Source organism: Coenobita brevimanus, chromosome 73 (assembly GCF_032717465.1).
Source record: "Coenobita brevimanus isolate Jiangsu-jjx chromosome 73, ASM3271746v2, whole genome shotgun sequence".
Classification (NCBI taxonomy): domain Eukaryota; kingdom Metazoa; phylum Arthropoda; class Malacostraca; order Decapoda; family Coenobitidae; genus Coenobita; species Coenobita brevimanus.
This window is the reverse complement of record NC_137026.1, coordinates 21,058,106-21,078,756: the sequence shown is the minus strand read 5'-3', so window position 1 is coordinate 21,078,756 and position 20,651 is coordinate 21,058,106. Positions and strand designations below refer to the sequence as shown.

The following is a 20,651-nucleotide window of genomic DNA, read 5'->3' as shown; positions in this document are numbered from 1 at the left end:
GGAGGAGGAATGGCAGTTGTTTAAGAGTATTGTGGTGAGGCATGTGGAAGAAGTGTGTGGTGTGAGACGAGTGGGTGGTGGTGTCAGAAAGGGAAGTGAATGGTGGTGCGAGGAAGTAAGTATGGCTGTGGCTGAGAAGGGACGTGCATATGAAGTGTGGTTGCAGAGGAAGGATGAGGTGTCATATGAGAGGTATAAGGAAAAGAGGAATAGGGCGAGAAGGGCTGTGCGTGATGCTAAAGTGGCAGCAGATGAGAGATGGGGTAGGTTGGTGACTGGGAATTTTCAACAGAATAAAAAAATGTTTTGGAAGGAGGTGAAAAGGGTGCGAAAGGGAGAGTCTGGGAAGGAAGAGCGAGTAAAAGCAGAGGACGGAAGTACAGTAAAACCTCAATATAACGGACTTCAATAGACCGGAATTCGCTTTTATCGGACTCAAGGAGATTGGAAAAAGTCTGATAAAGCCAGAAGCATTCCGGACTGCCTGACCACTTCAGCTATGTTCACCACAATAAGGTAAATAAAAGACATGTTCATCAGTGTACAGTACAGTATTATTATATATACAGTAATTACTCCAATATCCGACGTAATAGAGCCATTGGTAGGTCCGGTTATTGGTTTTGTTCGGATATTGGGCCCCAGCTTATTGACTTGTACTTATGGACCCTAACTCAGAGAAACACCTATACAACTCCCTCTGGACATGCATAGCACCTATTTAACACCCAAATCACACCAGTAAGGCACATAAATGACTGAAATAAATGCAAAAGAAACATAAAATGAGGGTTTAGAAGTATGTTTATACATTAATAAACATTCTGGTACTTATGGACCCTAACCTAGCCTAACTCAGAAAAACACATTCCTACTGCACATGCATGAGGTAAGTATAGTATGGAAAAAAGTACAGTATGAAACATTCTGGTAAGTATAGTATGGAAAAAAGTACAGAATGAAACATTCTGGCTACTTACAGCAAGTCCCTGGCCACCTCGATGAATAACCGCCTCCTCTCGGACTCTGACAGTAAGAACGATTTCCTGAAGCACTTGCAGTACACTCTTCCTGAAGTCTTGCACTGAGCTTAGTCAATAACACACAGAAGTCCGTTCTTTTCACAGTGTTCACTTTAGTCCAAATAATGCTCCATTTTAATTTTGTGTTGCACATTAACTTTTCCCATTCTTTTCAAAATTTCCAAAGCCAAAACAAAGAAGTCTATTTACATTAAATTTAGTTTCCACTGAGTCTTTTCTCTCAACTCGAAAACCTTAACACAACACACCGTTTTTTTCACTGCACAACACTCAAAATTCCCGTGTGGTCTAGTGGAGAAGTTCTTGCTGTTTATTCACTGTCAGAGTCCGAGAGTATCACTGGCAGGCGACCAAGGGGTGCATCGCTGGGTCGTGGTGATGGCGTACCCACTGCAGAGGACTCTGAGGAAAGCCGCAAACTCACGTCGAGTGGTGACTCCACCGTGGCTGATGTGCTGGGCTGTGGCTCGGAGCTTGAGGGCCTGTCTTGGGGAGGCAACGGAGTGGAGCCAGGGCTTGGCACAGCGGGGGTCACGGGACAGAAAAAACTGTCAATCGTTGACTGACGCAAGGACCGACGATTCTGACGATTGATGATGCGCTGCCTGAAAGCACGCACTTCCTCCACGAGTCCCAAGAGCCCCATCTCCCTGTCGCAGTCCGGATGTTCCAGGTAGTCTAGGACGAACTCTAGATGTTCCCGGAGTGCACTCAGCTTGGGGATGGCTGGAGTAGTGTCCTGCTGAGAGGAGTCCGCATCTTCGTCACCTTCGTCGTCGGAATCTTCAAGTTTGGTACTGACACCAGCAACCAAAGACGCTATCTCGATATTAGACAATGTCTGATACCCAGGATCGCCCTCGTCGTCGTCCAACCACTCACGAACATCGTCCACATCAACATCGTCGCCGTTTGTGCGTAGCTGTGCATGGAAGTCATCCACGTCAAACCCTAGAAAATCGTACTCCACATCCGTTCCGAGAAGCAGACGAGACCAACCATTTTCAAGAGTTTTCACAGGGACTTCCTTCCATGCATTAGCCCAGTTGTACAGCACAGACTTGATGTTGTAGTGGCGAAGGTTTTCCAAAGTCCGCTTGCCTCATGTGTCCTGTCCTTCCCTGCGCTCGTCCTCGTCCTCGAGAACAACCATCACCTCATCCAGGAACTTCCGACGGTACAGGCACTTTGTTGCCACGATCACTCCTTGGTCCATGGGTTGAATGAGAGCAGTCGTATTAGGTGGCAGAAACATGCACCTAATCCGGCCATTGTCAGCAACCAAGTCCTTGTCACACTGGTGGGAGGTGCATTGTCGAACAGAAGGAGAGCCTTTACCTGGTCGCGAGGGATTCCCAGTGTCTTCGTCTGGTAATGGATGACCTCCTTGACGAAGTGACGGTGAAACCAGTCTTTGAAAATCACAGCTGTGAACTATGCTTTCAAAGAATGGTACCAGACGACAGGAAGGACATCCATCACCCCACGAAGGCACCGAGGCTGCTTTGCACGGCCAACAACAACGGGCTTAAGCCTCTGCATGCTGTTAGCACTGGCACAACACAAAGCAGATATCCGTTCCTTGGAAAGCTTGTGGCCAGGTACACGCTTCTCCGTCTCCTCGGCTAGAGTGTTCGTTGGCAGCGAGCGATAGAATAGGCCAGTTTCGTCAGCATTGTAGACTTGACCGAGAGTTAGGCCCTCCATGTCGATCAAGCCTTTCACCTTGTGCCAAAACTCGTCAACTCCATCCTCGTTAGCGTCCAATGCTTTGCCACGTGCTTTACGGTTAGTAAGGCCATGTCGCAACTTGAACGCGAAGAGCCAACCCTCGGATGCCTTGAAGACTAGGGCGTCGTGAAGTCTTGCGAACTTCTCAGCAGCAGCCTTCAGCTCCGTTCCACGTACCATCACACTAGCTGCACGTTGCTGTCTGTACCAAATCAACGTCGATCGGTCGATTTCTGCAAACTTGGGGGTAAACATAACCTTCCTTTCCACGTTGCGTTTGCTTCGCGACGAGAAGTCAGCCGTGTACTGCATGAGTTTGTCTCGGGAACGTTTGATATCGAACAAAGTCGACTGGGCCAGGTTGTACTCGTGGAGAATGCGGGAAGAAGACCAACCCACATCAACTTTCTTCAATATCTCCCTCTTCTTTTCCAGAGTCAACACCACTCTCTTCCTTTTCTCAGGTGGCGGGGCCATCATCACACACACTAAGAGGAGGCCCGAGAGCAGCAGGAGGCCCTGCAGCAGGTAGGGCACCACCACAAAAACGAGCACGTGGGCAGCCATTGCGAAGAGCGTAGGTCCAGTCACGGTGAGAGACAGGCGGGAAGTGGGGAGGATGCAGCGGCGCTCTATCGGACGTCGGAGGAATGACGCACCAAAACAATGCTCTCCCGCGGCGCGCGGCAAGTTCAAATTATGGACGGGAAAAAATCGTTTTTTTTTTTTTTTTTTTTTTTGAATGTTGGATCCCAGGACGATAAGGTCCGGGTAGTGGGGATGTTCGGTTATTGGGCGTCCGGATATTAGAGTGATTACTGTATTATACCATTTGATTAATGTAGTGAAGTTACAACACATTACAGTACCTCAATGGTAGTCAAAACAGTTTAAAAACCATTCATGCGATCCGGACTAATGTCTGATATATCGGAAAAAGTCCGGATTAGCAGGGGGAAGTCCAAATGTCGCTTTTATCGGAATTTCGCATTTTTCGGAATGGTTTGAGCCCCAATTAGTCTGTTACAGTGAGGTCTTACTGTATGTTAATTGAGATGGATGCAGCAAGGAAGATATGGGTGGAGTATTTTGAAAGATTGTTAAATGTAGATGAGGAAAGGGAGGCTGAGATTGTGGCAGAAGGAAGGGTGCAAGGAATAAGTGTGTTGGGAGAGTTGAATGATACTTTGATCACGATGGAGGAAATGCAGGAGGCAGTAAAGGAGATGAAAACAGGGAAAGCTGCAGGTATGGATGGGTGTGTTGTGGAATGCCTGAAAGGTGGTGGAGTGACTATTGTTGACTGGTTAGGAAGATTGTTGAATGTGTGCTTTGTGCAAGGTATGGTGCCAGTTGACTGGGCAAGTGCATGTGTGGTCCCGCTGTATAAAGGTAAGGATGATAAGTATGAATGTACTAGCTTTAGGGGTATAAGTCTGTTGAGTGTTGTTGGTAAGGTGTATGGTAGAGTGTTAAATAAGAGAGTTAGTGAGGGTACAGAGGGAGTGATTGGAGATGAGCAGTGTGGCTTTAGGAGAGGGAGGGGATGCATGGATCAGGTGTTTGCTGTGAGACAGGTGAGTGAAAAGTATTTAGCAAAAGGTAAGGATGTGTTTTGGGCATTCGTGAACTTAGAGAAAGCATATGATAGAATTGAAAGGGAGGCTTTATGGACTGTTTTAAGATTGTATGGATTTGATGGTAGGTTACTAAAAGGAGTGGAAAGTTTTTATGTAAATAGTAGAGCATGTGTAAGAGAGGGAAATACTGTGAGTGATTGGTTTCCCGTGAGTAGGGCTGCGGCAGGGATGTGTGTTGTCGCCTTGGTTGTTTAATATTTGTATGGATGGTGTTGTAAGGGGGCTGAATGCAAGAGTGTTAGGTGGAGGTCTAAGTCTGTTGAATGTTGATGGTAGGGAGTGGAAGCAGAAATAGCTGCTGTTTGCAGATGATACTGCACTGGTGGCTGATTCAGAGGAGAGATTGAGACAGTTGGTAGAGGAGTTTGGAAGGGTTTGTGAAAGGAGGAAATGGAAAGTAAATGAGAGTAAGAGTAAAGTGATGAAGTGTACGAGGTTGGTAGATGGTAGGAGGATGAATATAGGTTTGAATGGTGAGTTGCTTGAGGAGGTAGTGTTTTAAGTATTTAGGGTCACATGTTGCTGTGGATGGAAGAATAGATGCAGAAGTGAAGTTTAGAAGTAATGGAGTAGGAAAGGTGCTGGGAGGAATGAAAAAAGTGTTTAGATGTCGTTTGCTTAGAATGGATGGAAAGAGAAGGCTGTATGAGGGTGTTGTGGTACCAACTGCATTTATATGGGGCTGAAACATGGAATATGGGTGTAGCAGAGAGGAAAAGTTTGAATGTAATGGAGATGAGGTGTCTGAAGTGTATGTGTGGAGTGACGCGTATGGATCAAGTGAGAAATGACGAAGTGTGAAGGAGAACTGGAGTTGTTCGGGAGATGGCTGATCGAGTTGAGCAGAGGATGTTACGATGGTTTGGGCATATGGAGGGAGTGGATAATTGTCACAGAACCTTGTATCGCTGGCTGGGTCACGTAAACTCAAGGATGCATTTTCTTCTGTGTGTATAAAAATACAGCAGTACCTCCAGGTATATAGGGGTAAATGAGTAAGAAGTCACTAACTCGATCTTCTCTGCCCATCTTCTCTCAGCTCTGTCTATCCCTGAACTGACTCACCCTTGAATCCTGACCTCGATTTTCCCCGCCAAACACCCAATTGACATTTTATTACGATATTAAAGCAAATGAAAATAATAATCTAGACTTCAGTTCGAACAACTGAAACCTAGCACAACTGAAACCTAGCTTACACCAGGAAAACATTTTTAACCAACACCTACATAAAGGAAAACCTGAGCAAATTAATCCAATAGCCAACTAACAAGGCTCAAATACAGTTAGGAAAATTAAATCCCCCCAAAACTTAACCCCTTAACCACGGGGCGTCACTTTCATGATGCTTGGGAGCAATGGATCATACTGCAGGGCGACACATTTGTGATTCCGTGTTATTTTGAATTTGCCCGGGCTTTCAAGTGGTGGCTTGTATCATCTATCAGTACTACCAGTGTCCAGCTATACTCAGTTCTGCTAATGTCATTTGTACTCCCATGCACTGTTGACAATTTAGCCATTTTTCTCCTGTCCTTGACTCCCCGCCTCCTTACCTTCCCTCCATTACCCTCTCCTCCCACCTGACCAGCTGCGCTGCGCTACACAAATGCTGGATGGATTTTTCCACTCATTTTATCCATGGAAATGGCCATTTGCCCTATTCTTATACAAAATATTATATAAAAGAAAGAGAAAAGGTAATTGATACTGCCATACATCTGGAATGGGGTAATTATCACCTGGCAACACCTCACGTGCACTCGTTCGCTAATTTTCCCTGTTTATTTCCCCTTGAAATATGCCGTATGACCTGTTCTCATAATAAAAATATATACTGTATAAGCAAGGAAATGAGAAGCGTAAGTGATATTTACATTCACCTGGAACTACCTAATTTATTATGTATTGTCTAGATTTCCTGCCAATCATTTCATAGCATATATATTAGCAGCTGTCACCAGGCTGACATTGGCAGCCCTTCAGTGCCCCTAGGCAACAGCATTCAGTTTACTGTCGTCTTTCAAGGTGAAACCACATCAGGTTCGCGCCTGTCCAATTCCGTCGCTTTTTAGCCCCATGCAAAGGGCCCTGTGACCTCTACCCCTACTAAACTTCTTGTGGAAAGGGGTAAAGGGCTAAGTGACTGCTGTGGAACGTGAACTGGCTAATTTATCAATGAAAATGATGGACAGTGACTACGATCTTTCTGGTGACTCTAAAACAGTGCAAGTGGAAATGTAAATAATGTGTAAACAGGAAGTGAAAGCAGTGAATGTAAATATAACTGAACCGTGGACAATAGTTTTATAAGTTACTGCAAGTGACAGTGCATAACATAGTGTAAATACAATAGAAATGTAAATAATGTAAATAAAATAGAGAATGTAAATAGAAATGTAAATAAGTAGTAATATAAGAATACTAGTATATATACTAGGAGTAATGAAAGTGAAAGTTTCACTCTAGCATGTATGAATACTAGGAGTTATGAAAGTGAAAGTGACAGAATCGTTCACGCTAGTATACAGGATGAGAAAGTGAATGCTACTTATTTTACTGAAAGAGAAATTGAATGCCTACAGTGACAATAAACTACTATTACTGAAGGAAACATATGGATAAAGACTGCAGATATATATAAGTGTTATATAGTAATAGGAATATAAAGTGTGAGTGTTTTTATGAATAATAAATGACAGAATACCAGCGGGGAACGAGCGCAAGTGGGAAACTCGTACACACTCGTAATTTTCATTGCTTTCACAGTGTTTTTTTTTGGAGTATGGATTCCAAACTATTTGAAAATCATAGAATAGTGTTTCTAGTGATAATATCAGGCTGTGGTAATCATATTACGGGGTATCGGGAAGTGTAAAGTGGAAACTTCATTACCCAACTTCAGAAGTCTCCACAAGTCCTACGGTAGTTGACGAAGGCTCAGCAAACATCCCAGGAGAAAGCTGAAGTTATGTGCCATATGTATATATAATTATAATATTCTAGGACTAATAACTGATTTTTGGCAAATATTTTTACAAAGTCTGTCGGAACGTGAATATCCTAGTGGGACACGCAGGGATCGCCAAAACAACCCCGCGGTTTAGGGGTTAAACATAAGTATCATACATCTGAATGGAAGCTTGACTCACAGTTTGGATAAGATTACACTATAATTCGAAGCAACAAGCTCACATTCGGCTTAACAATCATTCTCATTTTAAGGCGAATGTGACACTCCCCTCCACCAAGTTTCACAAAGTGACAACCTTTACATTCGTCTTAAGAAAGCTGAGAGCAAATTGTATTTGCCTTTTATGGCTTTGATTGTGAAAGTGTAATTCTGTAAAAGTAATGACCATCTTAAAAGCCTGGAATTTTCTGGTTTCTTTCTCTTTAAATATTTCAGAGCTGAGTGATCGGTGCACAACACAAATTCTTTACCATAAAGGTATTGGTCAAACTTTCTCAGGGCAAATACTATGGCCAGACATTCCCACTCTATAGTTGAATATCTGGGCTCTCTGGGTTGCAACTTGCAACTAGCATATGTAGGCCACAGGGAGAAGTCCTTCCTCAAATTTTTGAAGTAGTGCTGCTCCTAGGGCAGATGCTGATGCGTCAGTCTGGACCATAAATGGTGGTGCAAAGTCAGGTGCTCTGAGGATTGAAGATATTAGACATCTCTTTAAACAGTCAAATGCTTCTTGGTGAACATTTCCCCACTTTGTTTGTTAGGACATCCTGATTTCAATCGATCAGTTAGAGGAACTGTTACATGAGAATAGTGCGGTATGAATTTCTGATATCATCCTCTTAGACCCAGAAATGACCTTAGTTGTCTTTTTGTGCATGGAATAGAGGTTTTCAGGATTATATCTACAGTGTCATCTACAGGGGTAACTCTTCTCTTTCCAATCTTATGACCAAGTAAGGTTACAGTCTTATAACCAAACAGACACTTTGAAGGTCTCACTGTTAGTCCGGATTCTCTTATCCTACCAGACAGCCCTCTTAGTACCTCAAGGTGTTCATTCCAGGTTATTGTATGACAAAGCCATCGTCTACATAGTTACTGATATTAATAAGTCCATGCAAAAGCTTTCTCATAATTCGATTATATGTGCTTGGCGAGTTCACCAAACCAAAAGGCATTCGAGCAAAGTGATAGCTCCCATTGGGACCAACAAACCCAGTGAATTGCTTTGAATCCTCTTTCATCTCAATCTGCCAAAAACCTTTACTAAAATCTAATTTTGAAAAGAAAGTTTTCTCTCTTAGACTTGCGAGAATATCATCTGGTTTATTCATTGGCTCACAATCAAACTTGGTTACTTTGTTCAACGTCTTATAATTTACACAGAACGAAAATGTCTCATCAGGTTTCTTTACCAGTACTATAGGAGCACAATACTCTGAACTGGATTTCTCTATAATTCCCTTCTTTAGCATCGTGTCAATTTCCTTCTCTAAGGATTGTTGAATGAGGAGTTTGACTGGGACAGGGAAGGTTTGGAGCCAACAGATCCAGTGTTTGGCCCTTTGCCTTTGATTGATGCTGCTACTGTGAGTGAGGCAATAGGCAGGATGAAGGTGGGGAAGGCAGCAAGTGTGTCTGGGTTGACTGCAGAAATGTTGAAGGCCTCCGGAGATATAGGGGTGAGGTTAGTCACTGACCTGATAAATAGGATTATTTATGAGTGTGTTATCCCAGATGATTGGCTGATGAGTGTAATTGTAAATGTGTATAAAGGGAAGGGTGATGCCCTGGAAAGAGGAAATTATAGAGGTATAAAGCTTTTAGATCAGATAATGAAGGTAATGGAGAGAGTATTAGAAGGTATGATTAGAGAAAGAGTGAATATTGATGAAATGCAGTTTGGGTTTATGCCAGGTAGGGGGACCACTGATGCCATATTCATTGTTCGACAGCTTCAGGAAAAATATGTTGGTAGGAGAAGGGATCTGTATTTTGTTTTTGTTGATTTGGAGAAGGCCTTTGACAGAGTCCCTAGAGAGGTGGTGAAGTGGACAATGAGAAAGCTTGGCTTGGAGGAGTGGCTGGTTAGGGTGGTTATGGCTATGTATGTGGGTGCTTGCACCCAGGTAAGAGTGAATGGAGAGTTGAGTGATGAGTTTTCCGTGAATGTTGGTGTGCATCAGGGGTCAGTTTTGAGTCCCATGGTATTTGAAGTCCTCTCACGTGACTTTAGAAACGGACTCCCGTGGGAGATGTTGTATGCTGATGATTTGGTGTTGATTGCAGAGAACGAAAGGGAGGCGGAGGAAAGGTTTAGGAAGTGGAGAGATAGTATGGGGCACAAGGGCTTAAGGGTAAATGCAGATAAAACAAAATTGATAATATCTAGGAATGATTTCGGTACTGTCAAAGACGAGGGAGAGTGGCCATGTGCAGTTTGCCACAAGGGCGTGGGAAGTATGGGAAGTACTTCCATCTTGTGCGGTGTTTGTGATAAATGGGTGCACAAGAGATGTAGTGGTATCAGAGGTAGACTGCGAGATAATGCTGATTTTATGTGTACGGCATGTTGGGGAGAGCAGGTGGAGTCTGTCAGGCGTGAAAAGATTGAACTTGCTGGTGAATCTCTTGAGTGTGTGGAAGAGTTTTGTTATTTGGGAGACATGTTGTGTGCTGGAAGTGGAGCTGGAGCTAGCTCTGTGGCTAGGGTGAGAAGTGGTTGGAAGAAGTTCAGGGAGCTGTTGCCTCTTCTGACATTGAGAGGGCTCTTCCTACGTGCTAAGGGGTCTTTGTATGCAGCATGTGTTACTAGTGTAATACTGTATGGTAGCGAGACCTGGGCAGTAAACGAGGAGGATGTTCGCTGGCTCAGATGTACAGAAATGACAGTGATTAGGTGGATGTATAGTGCATCCCTGCGTGCAAGGTCTGGGGGGCTGGGTTTACAATGGAAGAGCTGAGAGGTAGGATGGGAGTGTAGTGTATTGGTGTTGTGATGAGGATAGGTAGATTGAGATGGTTTGGACATGTGGAGAGGATGGGGGATGATAATTGGGTGAGGAAGATGAGAAGTGTTAATATTGGGGGTGGGGTTGTGAGGGGCAGATCGAGAAAGACATGGGATGAGGTCATTAAGTGTGACCTCAGGGTTAAGGGACTGAACAGGGAGGCTGCAATGGATCGTGCAGCATGGAGAGCTGCCATTAGGTGACCAAGCCGTCACATGCAAGCATGTTGGAGCCTTTAAAAATGAAACGAAACAAAACAAAGGATTCTCTGACTGAAAAAGGGATCGGATATGGCCTTTCTTTGATAGGAGTGTGATTATTAACGTTAATAACATGTTTCACTGATTAGTTTGACCTGGCTTATCTGTAAAAATGTCCTTATATTCATGAATCAAACTCTTGAGGACTGCTATTTGGTCTGGGGATATGTCAGAATTTACATTTACCATTGTGAAATCTTGGCCTTAAGTTTCACAGGTTTCTATAGGAACATCATCTTCATAAGTATCAGTAGGTTCTGTGACAGACACAGATATATATTCACTTTGTTCAGTTTCACCATCAGCTGAATTATCAGCATCACTTCTGGTCTCATACATTTTTAGTAGGTTTGGATGGAATATTTTACTTCTATCCTCACTTACTTTTATCTTACTGTCTAGGTCTCCCACTTTCTTAATTATCTCAAAAGGACCTTTCCCAATTGAGCAACAGCTTGTTAGAGTTTGTAGGCAAAAGTAACAGAGCCTTATCTCCTACATGAATTGGTTTCTTTCTGGCCATTTTGTCATAGTGATGCTTATATTTTACTGAAGCATCTTCTAAACTACACTGAACCAATGTACAGGTCTCTTCAAGTCTGTTCCTCAAGCTGGTCACATATTCATAGGTATTTTGTACATCATCTCCATCACCTTCATTACTCCATAATTCCTTTAAAAGTTTAACTGGCCCATTCACTGTGCATCCATATAGAAGTTCAAAGGGTGAAAATCCTGTGCTACCCTGTGGTACCTTTCTGTAAGCAAAGAGAATTGCAGAAATATATTTGTCCCAGTCTTCAGGCCGCTTTTAGCACATTTTTCTTAACGTGGCCTTAAATGTACCATTAAATCTTTCATTTAGCCCATTTGCCATAGGATGGTAAGGGGTGGTAAATGCTTGTTTTACATTGATGAGATGACAGACTTCCTTCATGAGCTCTGAGGTAAATTGAGAGCCCCTGTCACATAGACTTTAATTCAGAAATCCCAGTGTGCAAAATATGCTCAAAAATGCCTCAGCAACTCTCTCAGTATCTGCAGAGGGTAGGGGTACTGCTTCAGGCCACCTGGTGGCATAGTCAGCACAGGTTAAGGTATACCTGTTACCCTTGGAAGATACTGGAGTAATTGGTCCTACTAAATCAATGGCAATTTTAGTAAATGGTGTTGACATCAGTGAGGTTTTACCCAGAGGAGCTGTCCTTGCTTTTCCCTTGGGTAATGTATGTTTACACTGATCACAGCTGTGGCACCACCTCTTAACATCTCCACCTACACCAGGCCAATAAAAACTGTCCAAAATTCTGTCCAAAGTTTTCTGCACTCCCATGTGACTCCCCATTAACGACTCGTGAGCAATCATTAAGACCCTTTCTCTACGTTCTTTCAGTAACAATAGCTGCTTAACTACCTCACCACTTTTCCTAGCATAAATCCTGTACCAGAGCCCCTTTTTACCCTGACCAACCTCAAACTTATTAGAGTTTTTACCTCCCTGAACTAAGTTTAGCAGTGTCTTGTCTGCTTCCTGTTGCTCATGGGTAATAGGATCCTCTTTCGGGGTTGCTTGATTAGTTTCTGTCACCCTCAGCGGTTGTAGGGGTCGATCCTTCCTCGGGTCTCCACTGCAGCCACAACCTCTGCCTTTGTGCTTTCCTCAACATCAGATGAAGAGGATGTAGAAGTGTCAGAGTCAGGAGTCTGAGTACCTACCCCCACATTGGATGCAGAGGGGACAGAAAAGGTAGAGTCAAGTGACACTGCTACTGGCTCTGTACACCCAAATTGGTCCACCACCTCCACTGGTATCTCACTCGAGCCAATGTTTGTAGCATCTGTTGGTAACACTGCTTTGGGAATGTTGCCTATAATCAGTCACAAATTGTGTTTTTCATGCAGACAGCTTGTACTTCACCTGAGTAGTAAGGAGTATGTACGTAAATGTGGGCAACAGGGCAGAGTCTAGCAGTATTGTCTATGAGAACACACCTTTTCATGCTGCCAGTCATCTGCTCCAGACAAACGAGCCTTGCCTTTACCACTACTCCTGGACAACCAGTGTCACGAAGCACCTTCACCGGTTTCTCATTGACGAAGTCATCTTCCTGTACGAGTCATGAATCTGCAGACCCTAAGCCAATGACCAAAGGCGCCGTCTCACCTGACGGGAGAGTGACCAGCCATTCCCCTTCCATGCACAGTGCTGCTTTCTCTTCCTTCTTCACAGGTCTGCCATGTTGTGAAGATGTGGTTGTAGTAACAGATGCTTAGTTTGGTTTAGAGTAGGTTTTACAGTCATGAGCAAGATGACCCACCTTGTCACAGAGAAAGCACCGTCCTTCTCAAAAAGCTCTTCAAGAAACAATTTGTGAGGTTACGTCCGTCCATGTCTCGCCAGGTATGTTGTCTTGCCTGTTGACTGCTTTCTCATCCTGTTGCATTGAACGAAAACAGAGAGACCCACCGTGAGCTGCCAGGAATTTCTCGGCCATGTTCACCATCTCTGATAAAGACTTTGGGGTCCTTTCCTTTAAAAACATCCTTAATTCGTGGTGACACTACCCTAGAAACCGTTCCCCGATGATTAAGTCACGGAGGTCTTTATATTCTTTCTTGAATGCCTGTCAGGTCTATCCAGCGGTCGAAGTACCAACTTATCCTCGATGAAAACTGCACGACGGTCTCTCCTTTCTCGGGAGGAGTTTCTCTAAACTTCTTTCGATACTCCTCCTCAGTCAACATATACCATTACAGGATAGACTTCTTCACTTCTTCATAATCATTAGCTTGAAAGGTAGGAAGGCTAATTTACGCTTCTAGTGCCTTACCAGTCAGTAAAGGACTTAAATAAACTACCCATTTGTCCTTTTCCCACTTATTAGTCAAAGCGTACCTCTCAAATCTTTCCAGATACGCATCCAAGTCATCCACTTGTTCGTCCAGCTTCAATAGTTTAGGCTTAGGTGTTCCAGTCACAGAACCAACACTCTGTGTAGTACCCATATTCTCACGAGACTGTCGAAGCTGTTCAAGCTTAAGTTCATGAATCTTTTGTTCATGAATCCTTTCTTTCTCTTTCTCTTCTAACTCCTGTATTCTGCGCGCATTCTCCAGTTCTCTGATTCTTGTGCGTTCCGATCTTGCTTCTTTCTGTTGTTCTTCCACAAATGTCCTGAGTTTATTGCCTTCGTCTCCCAATTCTCTTCCCACCTGGAGAAGGTCTGACCACATAGCGTATGCACTCGTTGCGCCAGATCAGGATATCCTCACTTCCAGATGAACTTACAAGCTCTGCTTCCTCTGGATATATCATAAACACGTCCTTGAAGAATGTAACCACAGCACTTGCCACGATTCCCGGGTCTAGGCACCATTTAATTGTCACGGAACGTTGTATCGCTGGCTGGGTCACGTAAACTCAAGGAAGCATTTTCATCTTTATATATAAAATACAACAGTACCTCCAGGTATATAGGGGTAAATGAGTAGGCAGTCACCAACTAAATCTTCTCTGCCCGCCCTCTCTCACCTCTGTCTAACCCTAACTGACTCACAGCACCCTCAAATCCTGACCACGATTTTCCCCGCCAAACACCCAATTGACATTTCATTACAATATTCAAGCATATGAAAATAATAATCTAGACTTCAGCTCGAACGGCTGAAACCTAGCTCATACCAGGAAAACGTTTTTAACCAACACCTGCATAATGGAGATCCTGAGCAAATTAATCCAATAGCCAACTAATAAGGCTTAAATACAGTTAGGAAAATTAAATCCCTCCAAAACTTAAACATTAGTATCATACATCCGAATGGAAGCATGACTCACAGTTTGGATAAGATTACACTATAATTCGAAGGAACAAGCTTGCATTCGGTTTAACAGTCATTCTCAATTTAAGACAAATGTGACAATAATGAGTGACTGGTGAAAAAGATAACTAGATGTGATGTGAGAGGCGTAAGGCTGAGAGGAAGACCACGAATAGGATGGATGGACAGTGTGAAGAGAGGGATGTCTGTTGAGCAAGGAAGAGTGGCTGTGCGTAATGGAAATGAATGGAGAGAAATTGTGAATAAGTGATGACGCAGTCCTGAGGGGATATTGTCCCGCATTTTGTTTGATCAGCTGATCAGGTCAGGTGTGAGTAAGGGGATGGGTCTGTTACGATGTGGCAGAGGTAAACCAGCTCTGCTGTTGGGCCCTGCTGCAGATGTCACTGATTGCACTGCACAGTTGACCCTCGTGCGATGTGGTGCGGTGAAGATCTGTCCCTTCTCCCCTTTGGGGCTAAGATGTGAATGAATGTGTTTGAGCGGATGAGTAAATAGGGAGTGTGTTGTCCTGTCTCAGCTACCTCCCCTTCCTTGGGGGAAGCAGCCTAGGTATATAGATAGTTAGATAGATCTGACATAACTCTTATACATAGGCTATATCATTGCAGTATATACAGTACCCTCCAGTGATGTCTAGGGTCACACTAACAGATTCCATATGAAACATTACCTCCTCTTAAACACACCCCATAGATATAACACACATGATTGCAGCGTCTTGCAGTGGTGTAAAATGCTCGTGGTAAGTCCAGTTTGTTAAATATTACATGTTGTTTTACTCATAAAATCACAGAAAAAGAACCTACAGAAATAAATGTTGAACATTTATTGGTGAACTGATCTGATAAATTACCAATATGCTAGGAATCAAACCAGGGACTCTCAGGTGAGAGCCAGGCATCATACCACTACACCACGACCAGGTAAAAGTTAACTCACGTTGTCACAATCTTGTAACCAACGTCCCTCCGCCCCCACTGTGGGCATCAAGAGGATGAGTTAACCCCCTGGCACTCGGGCAAGTAGATGCTTTTAATCTATCCCAAGCACTTACGGCAAGTCAGAATGAAGAGAGAAACCTGTACTGTACACAGGAAACCTGTACTGCCCACAGTGGGGGCGGAGGGACGTTGGTTACAAGATTGTGACAATGTGAGTTAACTTTTACCTGGTCGTGGTGTAGTGATATGCTGCCTGGCTCTCACCTGAGAGTCCCTGGTTCGATTCCCAGCATATTGGTAATTTATCAGATGATTTTTCCTGTGTACAGTACAGGTTTCTCTCTTCATTCTGACTTGCCGTAAGTGCTTGGGATAGATTAAAAGCATCTACTTGCCCGAGTGCCAGGGGGTTAACTCATCCTCTTGATGCCCACAGTGGGGGCGGAGGGACGTTGGTTACAAGATTGTGACAATGTGAGTTAACTTTTACCTGGTCGTGGTGTAGTGGTATGCTGCCTGGCTCTCACCTGGGAGTCCCTGGTTCAATTCCCAGCATATTGGTAATTTATCAGATGATTTTTCCTGTGTACAGTACAGGTTTCTCTCTTCATGGTGAACTGATGATATGGAAAGAAATGTTCTACTCTACAGTCTGTACAGTAGAATTATTACAATTCCCATGCTCACGCACCAACTGTTTGTGTAGCCACTTTCTGCCCATCTATTTCTTCCCCTTCTCATCGCCATCACTGCACCCATCACTTGCCACTCGTCTGTTCTGCAGAAAATAGAATTAATACGTAGAAATTGTAAGCACAATAATTTTGTCCAAAGAAGCAAACCTTCATTCTTATCAGCTAGATTTTCAGTTCTCTCCCAGTGCACATGCATTCTAAGATGAATTTATGTGGTACACAAAGTTATCATAGAATGAACATGCACTGGCAGAGAAGAGAAAATGTAGATGATAGAAATGAGGGTTTGCTTTGTTGGACAAAATTACTGTGCTTGTCAGTCCTGCGTATTTATTTTATTTTCAGCAAGACAGCCAAGTGACGAGTGAGGGGTGGAATGACAACGTTCAGATGGGAAAGAAATAGACTATGAATTGTGGCCATGTACACAGCAGACATGTGGTGTAATAATTCTGCTGTACAATACAACATTTTTTCCATATCATCAGTTTACTATTAAATGTTCAAGATTTCTTTAAATTATTTTTCCATGTTTTTATTAGTAAAATATTGGATAATATTTAATAGAATGGACTTACCTAGGTATGGTAAGACACTGCTGGCAAATGTGTAGTTTGAGTTGATTCGTTAGGTAGAAAACTGTGTTGGCACCACACATTTTCAGCCAATGAAAAGTATTCCCATTTCCAATGGATATACTTGTCTCGCTTTTCATGGGAGAATTCCTTGTGCTTGTGTCCTTGGTACTTTGTATTATAAATTGTGGCATATCCTACTTTCCATTCTGTCACCAGTGTCATGTAATGTTCACCTTTTTCAAGTCTATTGCATATGCTCAGCTTCTGTTTTGAGGTGAGCACAACACGCTTATGCTTAGTTTCCACTTCAGACATCATGGAATGTAGAAGTTGCTGTCTGTCACAACACAGCAGTGAGAGTTTGTCTACTGTGGCGACAGTAAGCAGACTGGTGATTTGTCACTGGAAGATGTGGAATGTGGAGGTGTGAATGGTGACTGATGTGGATGAGAGGGAAAGAGGGGGGAGAGGAGGTATGATCCATCTATCCATCATCCAATCCTACATTGCTCCATGAGGAGCGTAGGAGCCCGGGGCTAGGCAGTAGGTCCCGACATTTAAGATGAGAGTGACCAGCCTCACTCATCCCTGAGTGGTATTACATGAGCAATCAACCCCAACCATCCCTTGGATATAAACCTTCACCGGCTCAATCCGATTGGGGCACAATAATTACCCACTAAACCACCAAGCGCCAAAATTTGGTTATATGGTTACCACCCAGCATAGAAAATGGTTTCTTGGTGTACAGGAAACCATTTGGCTTGTCACTTAGTGTAGAGTCACCCACAGGCTGCAGGAAGAGGAAAGAATGAAGGAAAGAAAGACAGAAGAGGGAGTGTAAAGTCACCCGTAGGCAGAAGGATGAGGAAAGAATGAAGGAAAGAAAGACAGAAGAGGATGGAAGGAAAGAAGGATGGAGGGGAAAGGGCAGACACCCGAGAGCAGCACTATATCGAGTGAGTGGTTGGTGAGCGCCCCCACCTACCACAAAGGAGGTATGAGAAGTGGATTAACTAGGAAACAACCTTGACTGGAAATGCCTTCACTTCACTTCCCCTGACTTCTCAGTCTCATGTGACACTTGACTGTCCATGGAGTAACAGGCATTTAAAGTTACAATACTATATTTTTGTTGATATTTTTTGGCAGTCATGAATTTCTCCAGTTGTGATAATCCTGGTTATCTGCATAGTGGATGTCCGGGATTGCACTGTACGTAACATTATAATAAAGAAAACAAATACAAAATGCCATCTAACATTAAAGAAAGAGCTTGAGGTGATGATGGTGGTGTGAGGCATGACTATGGGCCTGAGCCTCCTCAAGCTTCTGAACATTAAAGATGAGAGAATGCTTTACTAATTATTATCTCCACCAGCAGAACTTGGACTCCCAGCTGCGGCAGATGACGGATGACTTGTGTAAGGTTATTGAGCACCTCAACTCCAATAACTCCGGGTCTCAGGCTTCAGATCCAGTGAATACTGTAGCCCGTGTCCTGTCTGCTCATATGGACACCTTGAAGTGGGTTGATCAGAATGTGGCACTGCTTAACCAGAAGATTGATGACCTGTCTAGGGTTTCAGAGTCTAAAAGGAGAGACTAACTAAACTTTAATGAAAGAGACATAGGCAGGATATGAACAGTTATAGGCATAAATATTGATATGCCTCATGACAATAAATAATGGGACAGTGCGCAGCAACTTTTGAAACTCGGTGATTCAGCCTTTGGACCCCAAGAAAATACCCTATTAAAAAAGATTTTCATGATTGTTTGGCTAAAGTGACATGATATTAAAGTCCACAACAACATCCCTCAGAAGAAGTATCACACCATTAACCACAGTTAATCCATTGTCCTGAGATGTAATTTGTATTCCATTCTTGCTATTACAAAATGATTTTAGCTTAAAGAGACCAACTTAGTAATGAAGGGGTTAATAGTACTAACAGCCAGTGACATAGCCATGGTGGGGGCTTTGAGGAGCTTGGGCCCCCATAGTGGCTCCTCCATTTCAAATTTCAGATTATTTAATGTGTACACAATGTACAGCAGTTCCTTCCGTCCCCCCAGATTGGGGTGTCTCCCCTCCCCCCTTTTGTGGAGGCCTGGCAACACTGCTGATTGTATCACAGGTTCATCTGTAACAAGAACTTGGTGGACTACAGGTTAAAGTTGCCCTTCTCTAGCAGTTCACCATCTTTCATTCAGCAGATAGGGAAGAAGTTGTGGATATTTTTATTTAGGCATCCGGATAACCTGGCTGTATTGGTGCCATAGCAACCCTGTGTAGCACCAGTGAAGGGATTAGTGAAAACTCTAAATATTTGACCCCTTAATTTTAAAACGTCTCCCATTTACTGAATAACATCTTGTAGAAATAGCAAGATAAAAAAAATGGGGAGGGAGCAACATAGTACGGAAGTGATTAACATTTTGAAACATGGATGAAACATTGTGGTTACCCTTGATAAACTATACTTGAAATTATATAAAACTAGGGGGGGGTGGGGGGGGAAAGGATTGTACCTAGTCTTAGGCACTGGCTTGACCAGTTCACTACATTGGTTTGATTCTTTTTATATTCTGGCATTAAATGATGAGTTCAATAGTATATAGCCTCCATTAAGCCCTTCAGTATGAGAGGCCTTCTTGAGTTGAGTAAAGTCATTGGTGGTAGCAAGCCTAAGCTATTAAAAAAAATAATAAATGTGGGGCTGGAGCTAGCTCTGTGACTAGGGTAAGGAGTGGTTGGAGGAAGTTCAGGGAGGTGTTGCCTCTCCTGACATTGAGAGGGCACTCTCTCTGTGCTAAGGGATCTGTGTATGTGGCATGTATTTGGAGTGTAATCCTGTATGATAGTGACACCTGGGCAGTAAAGGAGAGGGATATTCATGCATTCAGGCACGCAGAAATAACAGTGATTGGATGGATGTGTGGCGCGTCCTTGAATGCGAGGCTTGGGTGAGGGGGGCTAGGACTGTGAGTGAAGAGAGGAAGGATGGGATTTGAATGTATTGTTGCTGTGATGAGGAGGGGTAGATTGAGATGGTTTGGGCATGTTGAGAAGATGGAGGATGACAGTTGGATGTGGATGGTGAGAAGTGTGAACATCGAGGGTAGGGTCACAAGAGGCAGACCGAAAAAGACCTGGGACAGTGTCATTGTGTGTGACCTCAGGGATGGGGGACTGAGTGGCGAGGTATCCAGAGATCACGCATTGTGGAGAGCTGCCATAAGGTGACTAAGACCATGCAAGCATATTGGAGCCATTATGATATGATACATACTATATAGATGCATGCATGTGTGTGTGTGTGTGGAATTTGCTAATTTCCATCCATCCATCCATCATCCAATCCTATGTTGCCCCATGAGGAGCGTAGGAGCCAGGGGCTAGGCAAGTTGGTCCTGACATTTAAGATGAGAGTGACCAGTCTCACTCATCCCTGAGTGGCTTTACTTAAGCAATAAACCCCAACCACTCCTTGGATATAAACCTTCACGGGCTCAATCTGACTGGAGTGCCCAAATTACCCACTAAACCACCGGGCGCTAAATTTGGTTATATGGTTACCACCCAGCATAGTAAATGGTTTCCTGGTGTACAGGAAACCATTTGGCTTGTCACTCAGTGTAGAGTCACCCATAGGCAGAAGGAAGAGGAAAGAATGAAGGATCCATTCAATTACAATTTGCCATGATTGAGTAATTCTACATAGGGGAATCTGGGGGACACTTAACGCGGCGTATCAGATAGATCCAGGATTCCGGGGCTTGGGGGCTTGAATGATGAGTGAACGGAAGCGTGGCCCATTGGACTGGGCAAACTTAAGCTGTCTGGACGTTGCTACTCCTCACCCTGCCCTAGGGTGGGAAAGGAGGTCCGGATGATAATGATGATTCAGCTACAAGGGCACCATACT

General features: G+C 43.6%; 1 protein-coding gene across 1 annotated transcript in view; it reads left to right on the top strand.

Moving 5' to 3' along the window:
- LOC145407504 (uncharacterized) overlaps window positions 1–19,220 on the top strand; it is a 95,297-nt gene extending 76,077 nt beyond the window's left edge. Inside the window, exon 7 of the mRNA XM_080278431.1 lies at window positions 18,104–19,220. Within this exon, the coding sequence (XP_080134557.1) occupies window positions 18,104–18,328 (225 nt within the window). The 3' untranslated portion in view covers window positions 18,329–19,220. The remainder of the gene's footprint in view (window positions 1–18,103) is intronic.
- The last annotated feature ends 1,431 nt before the right edge of the window (window positions 19,221–20,651 follow it).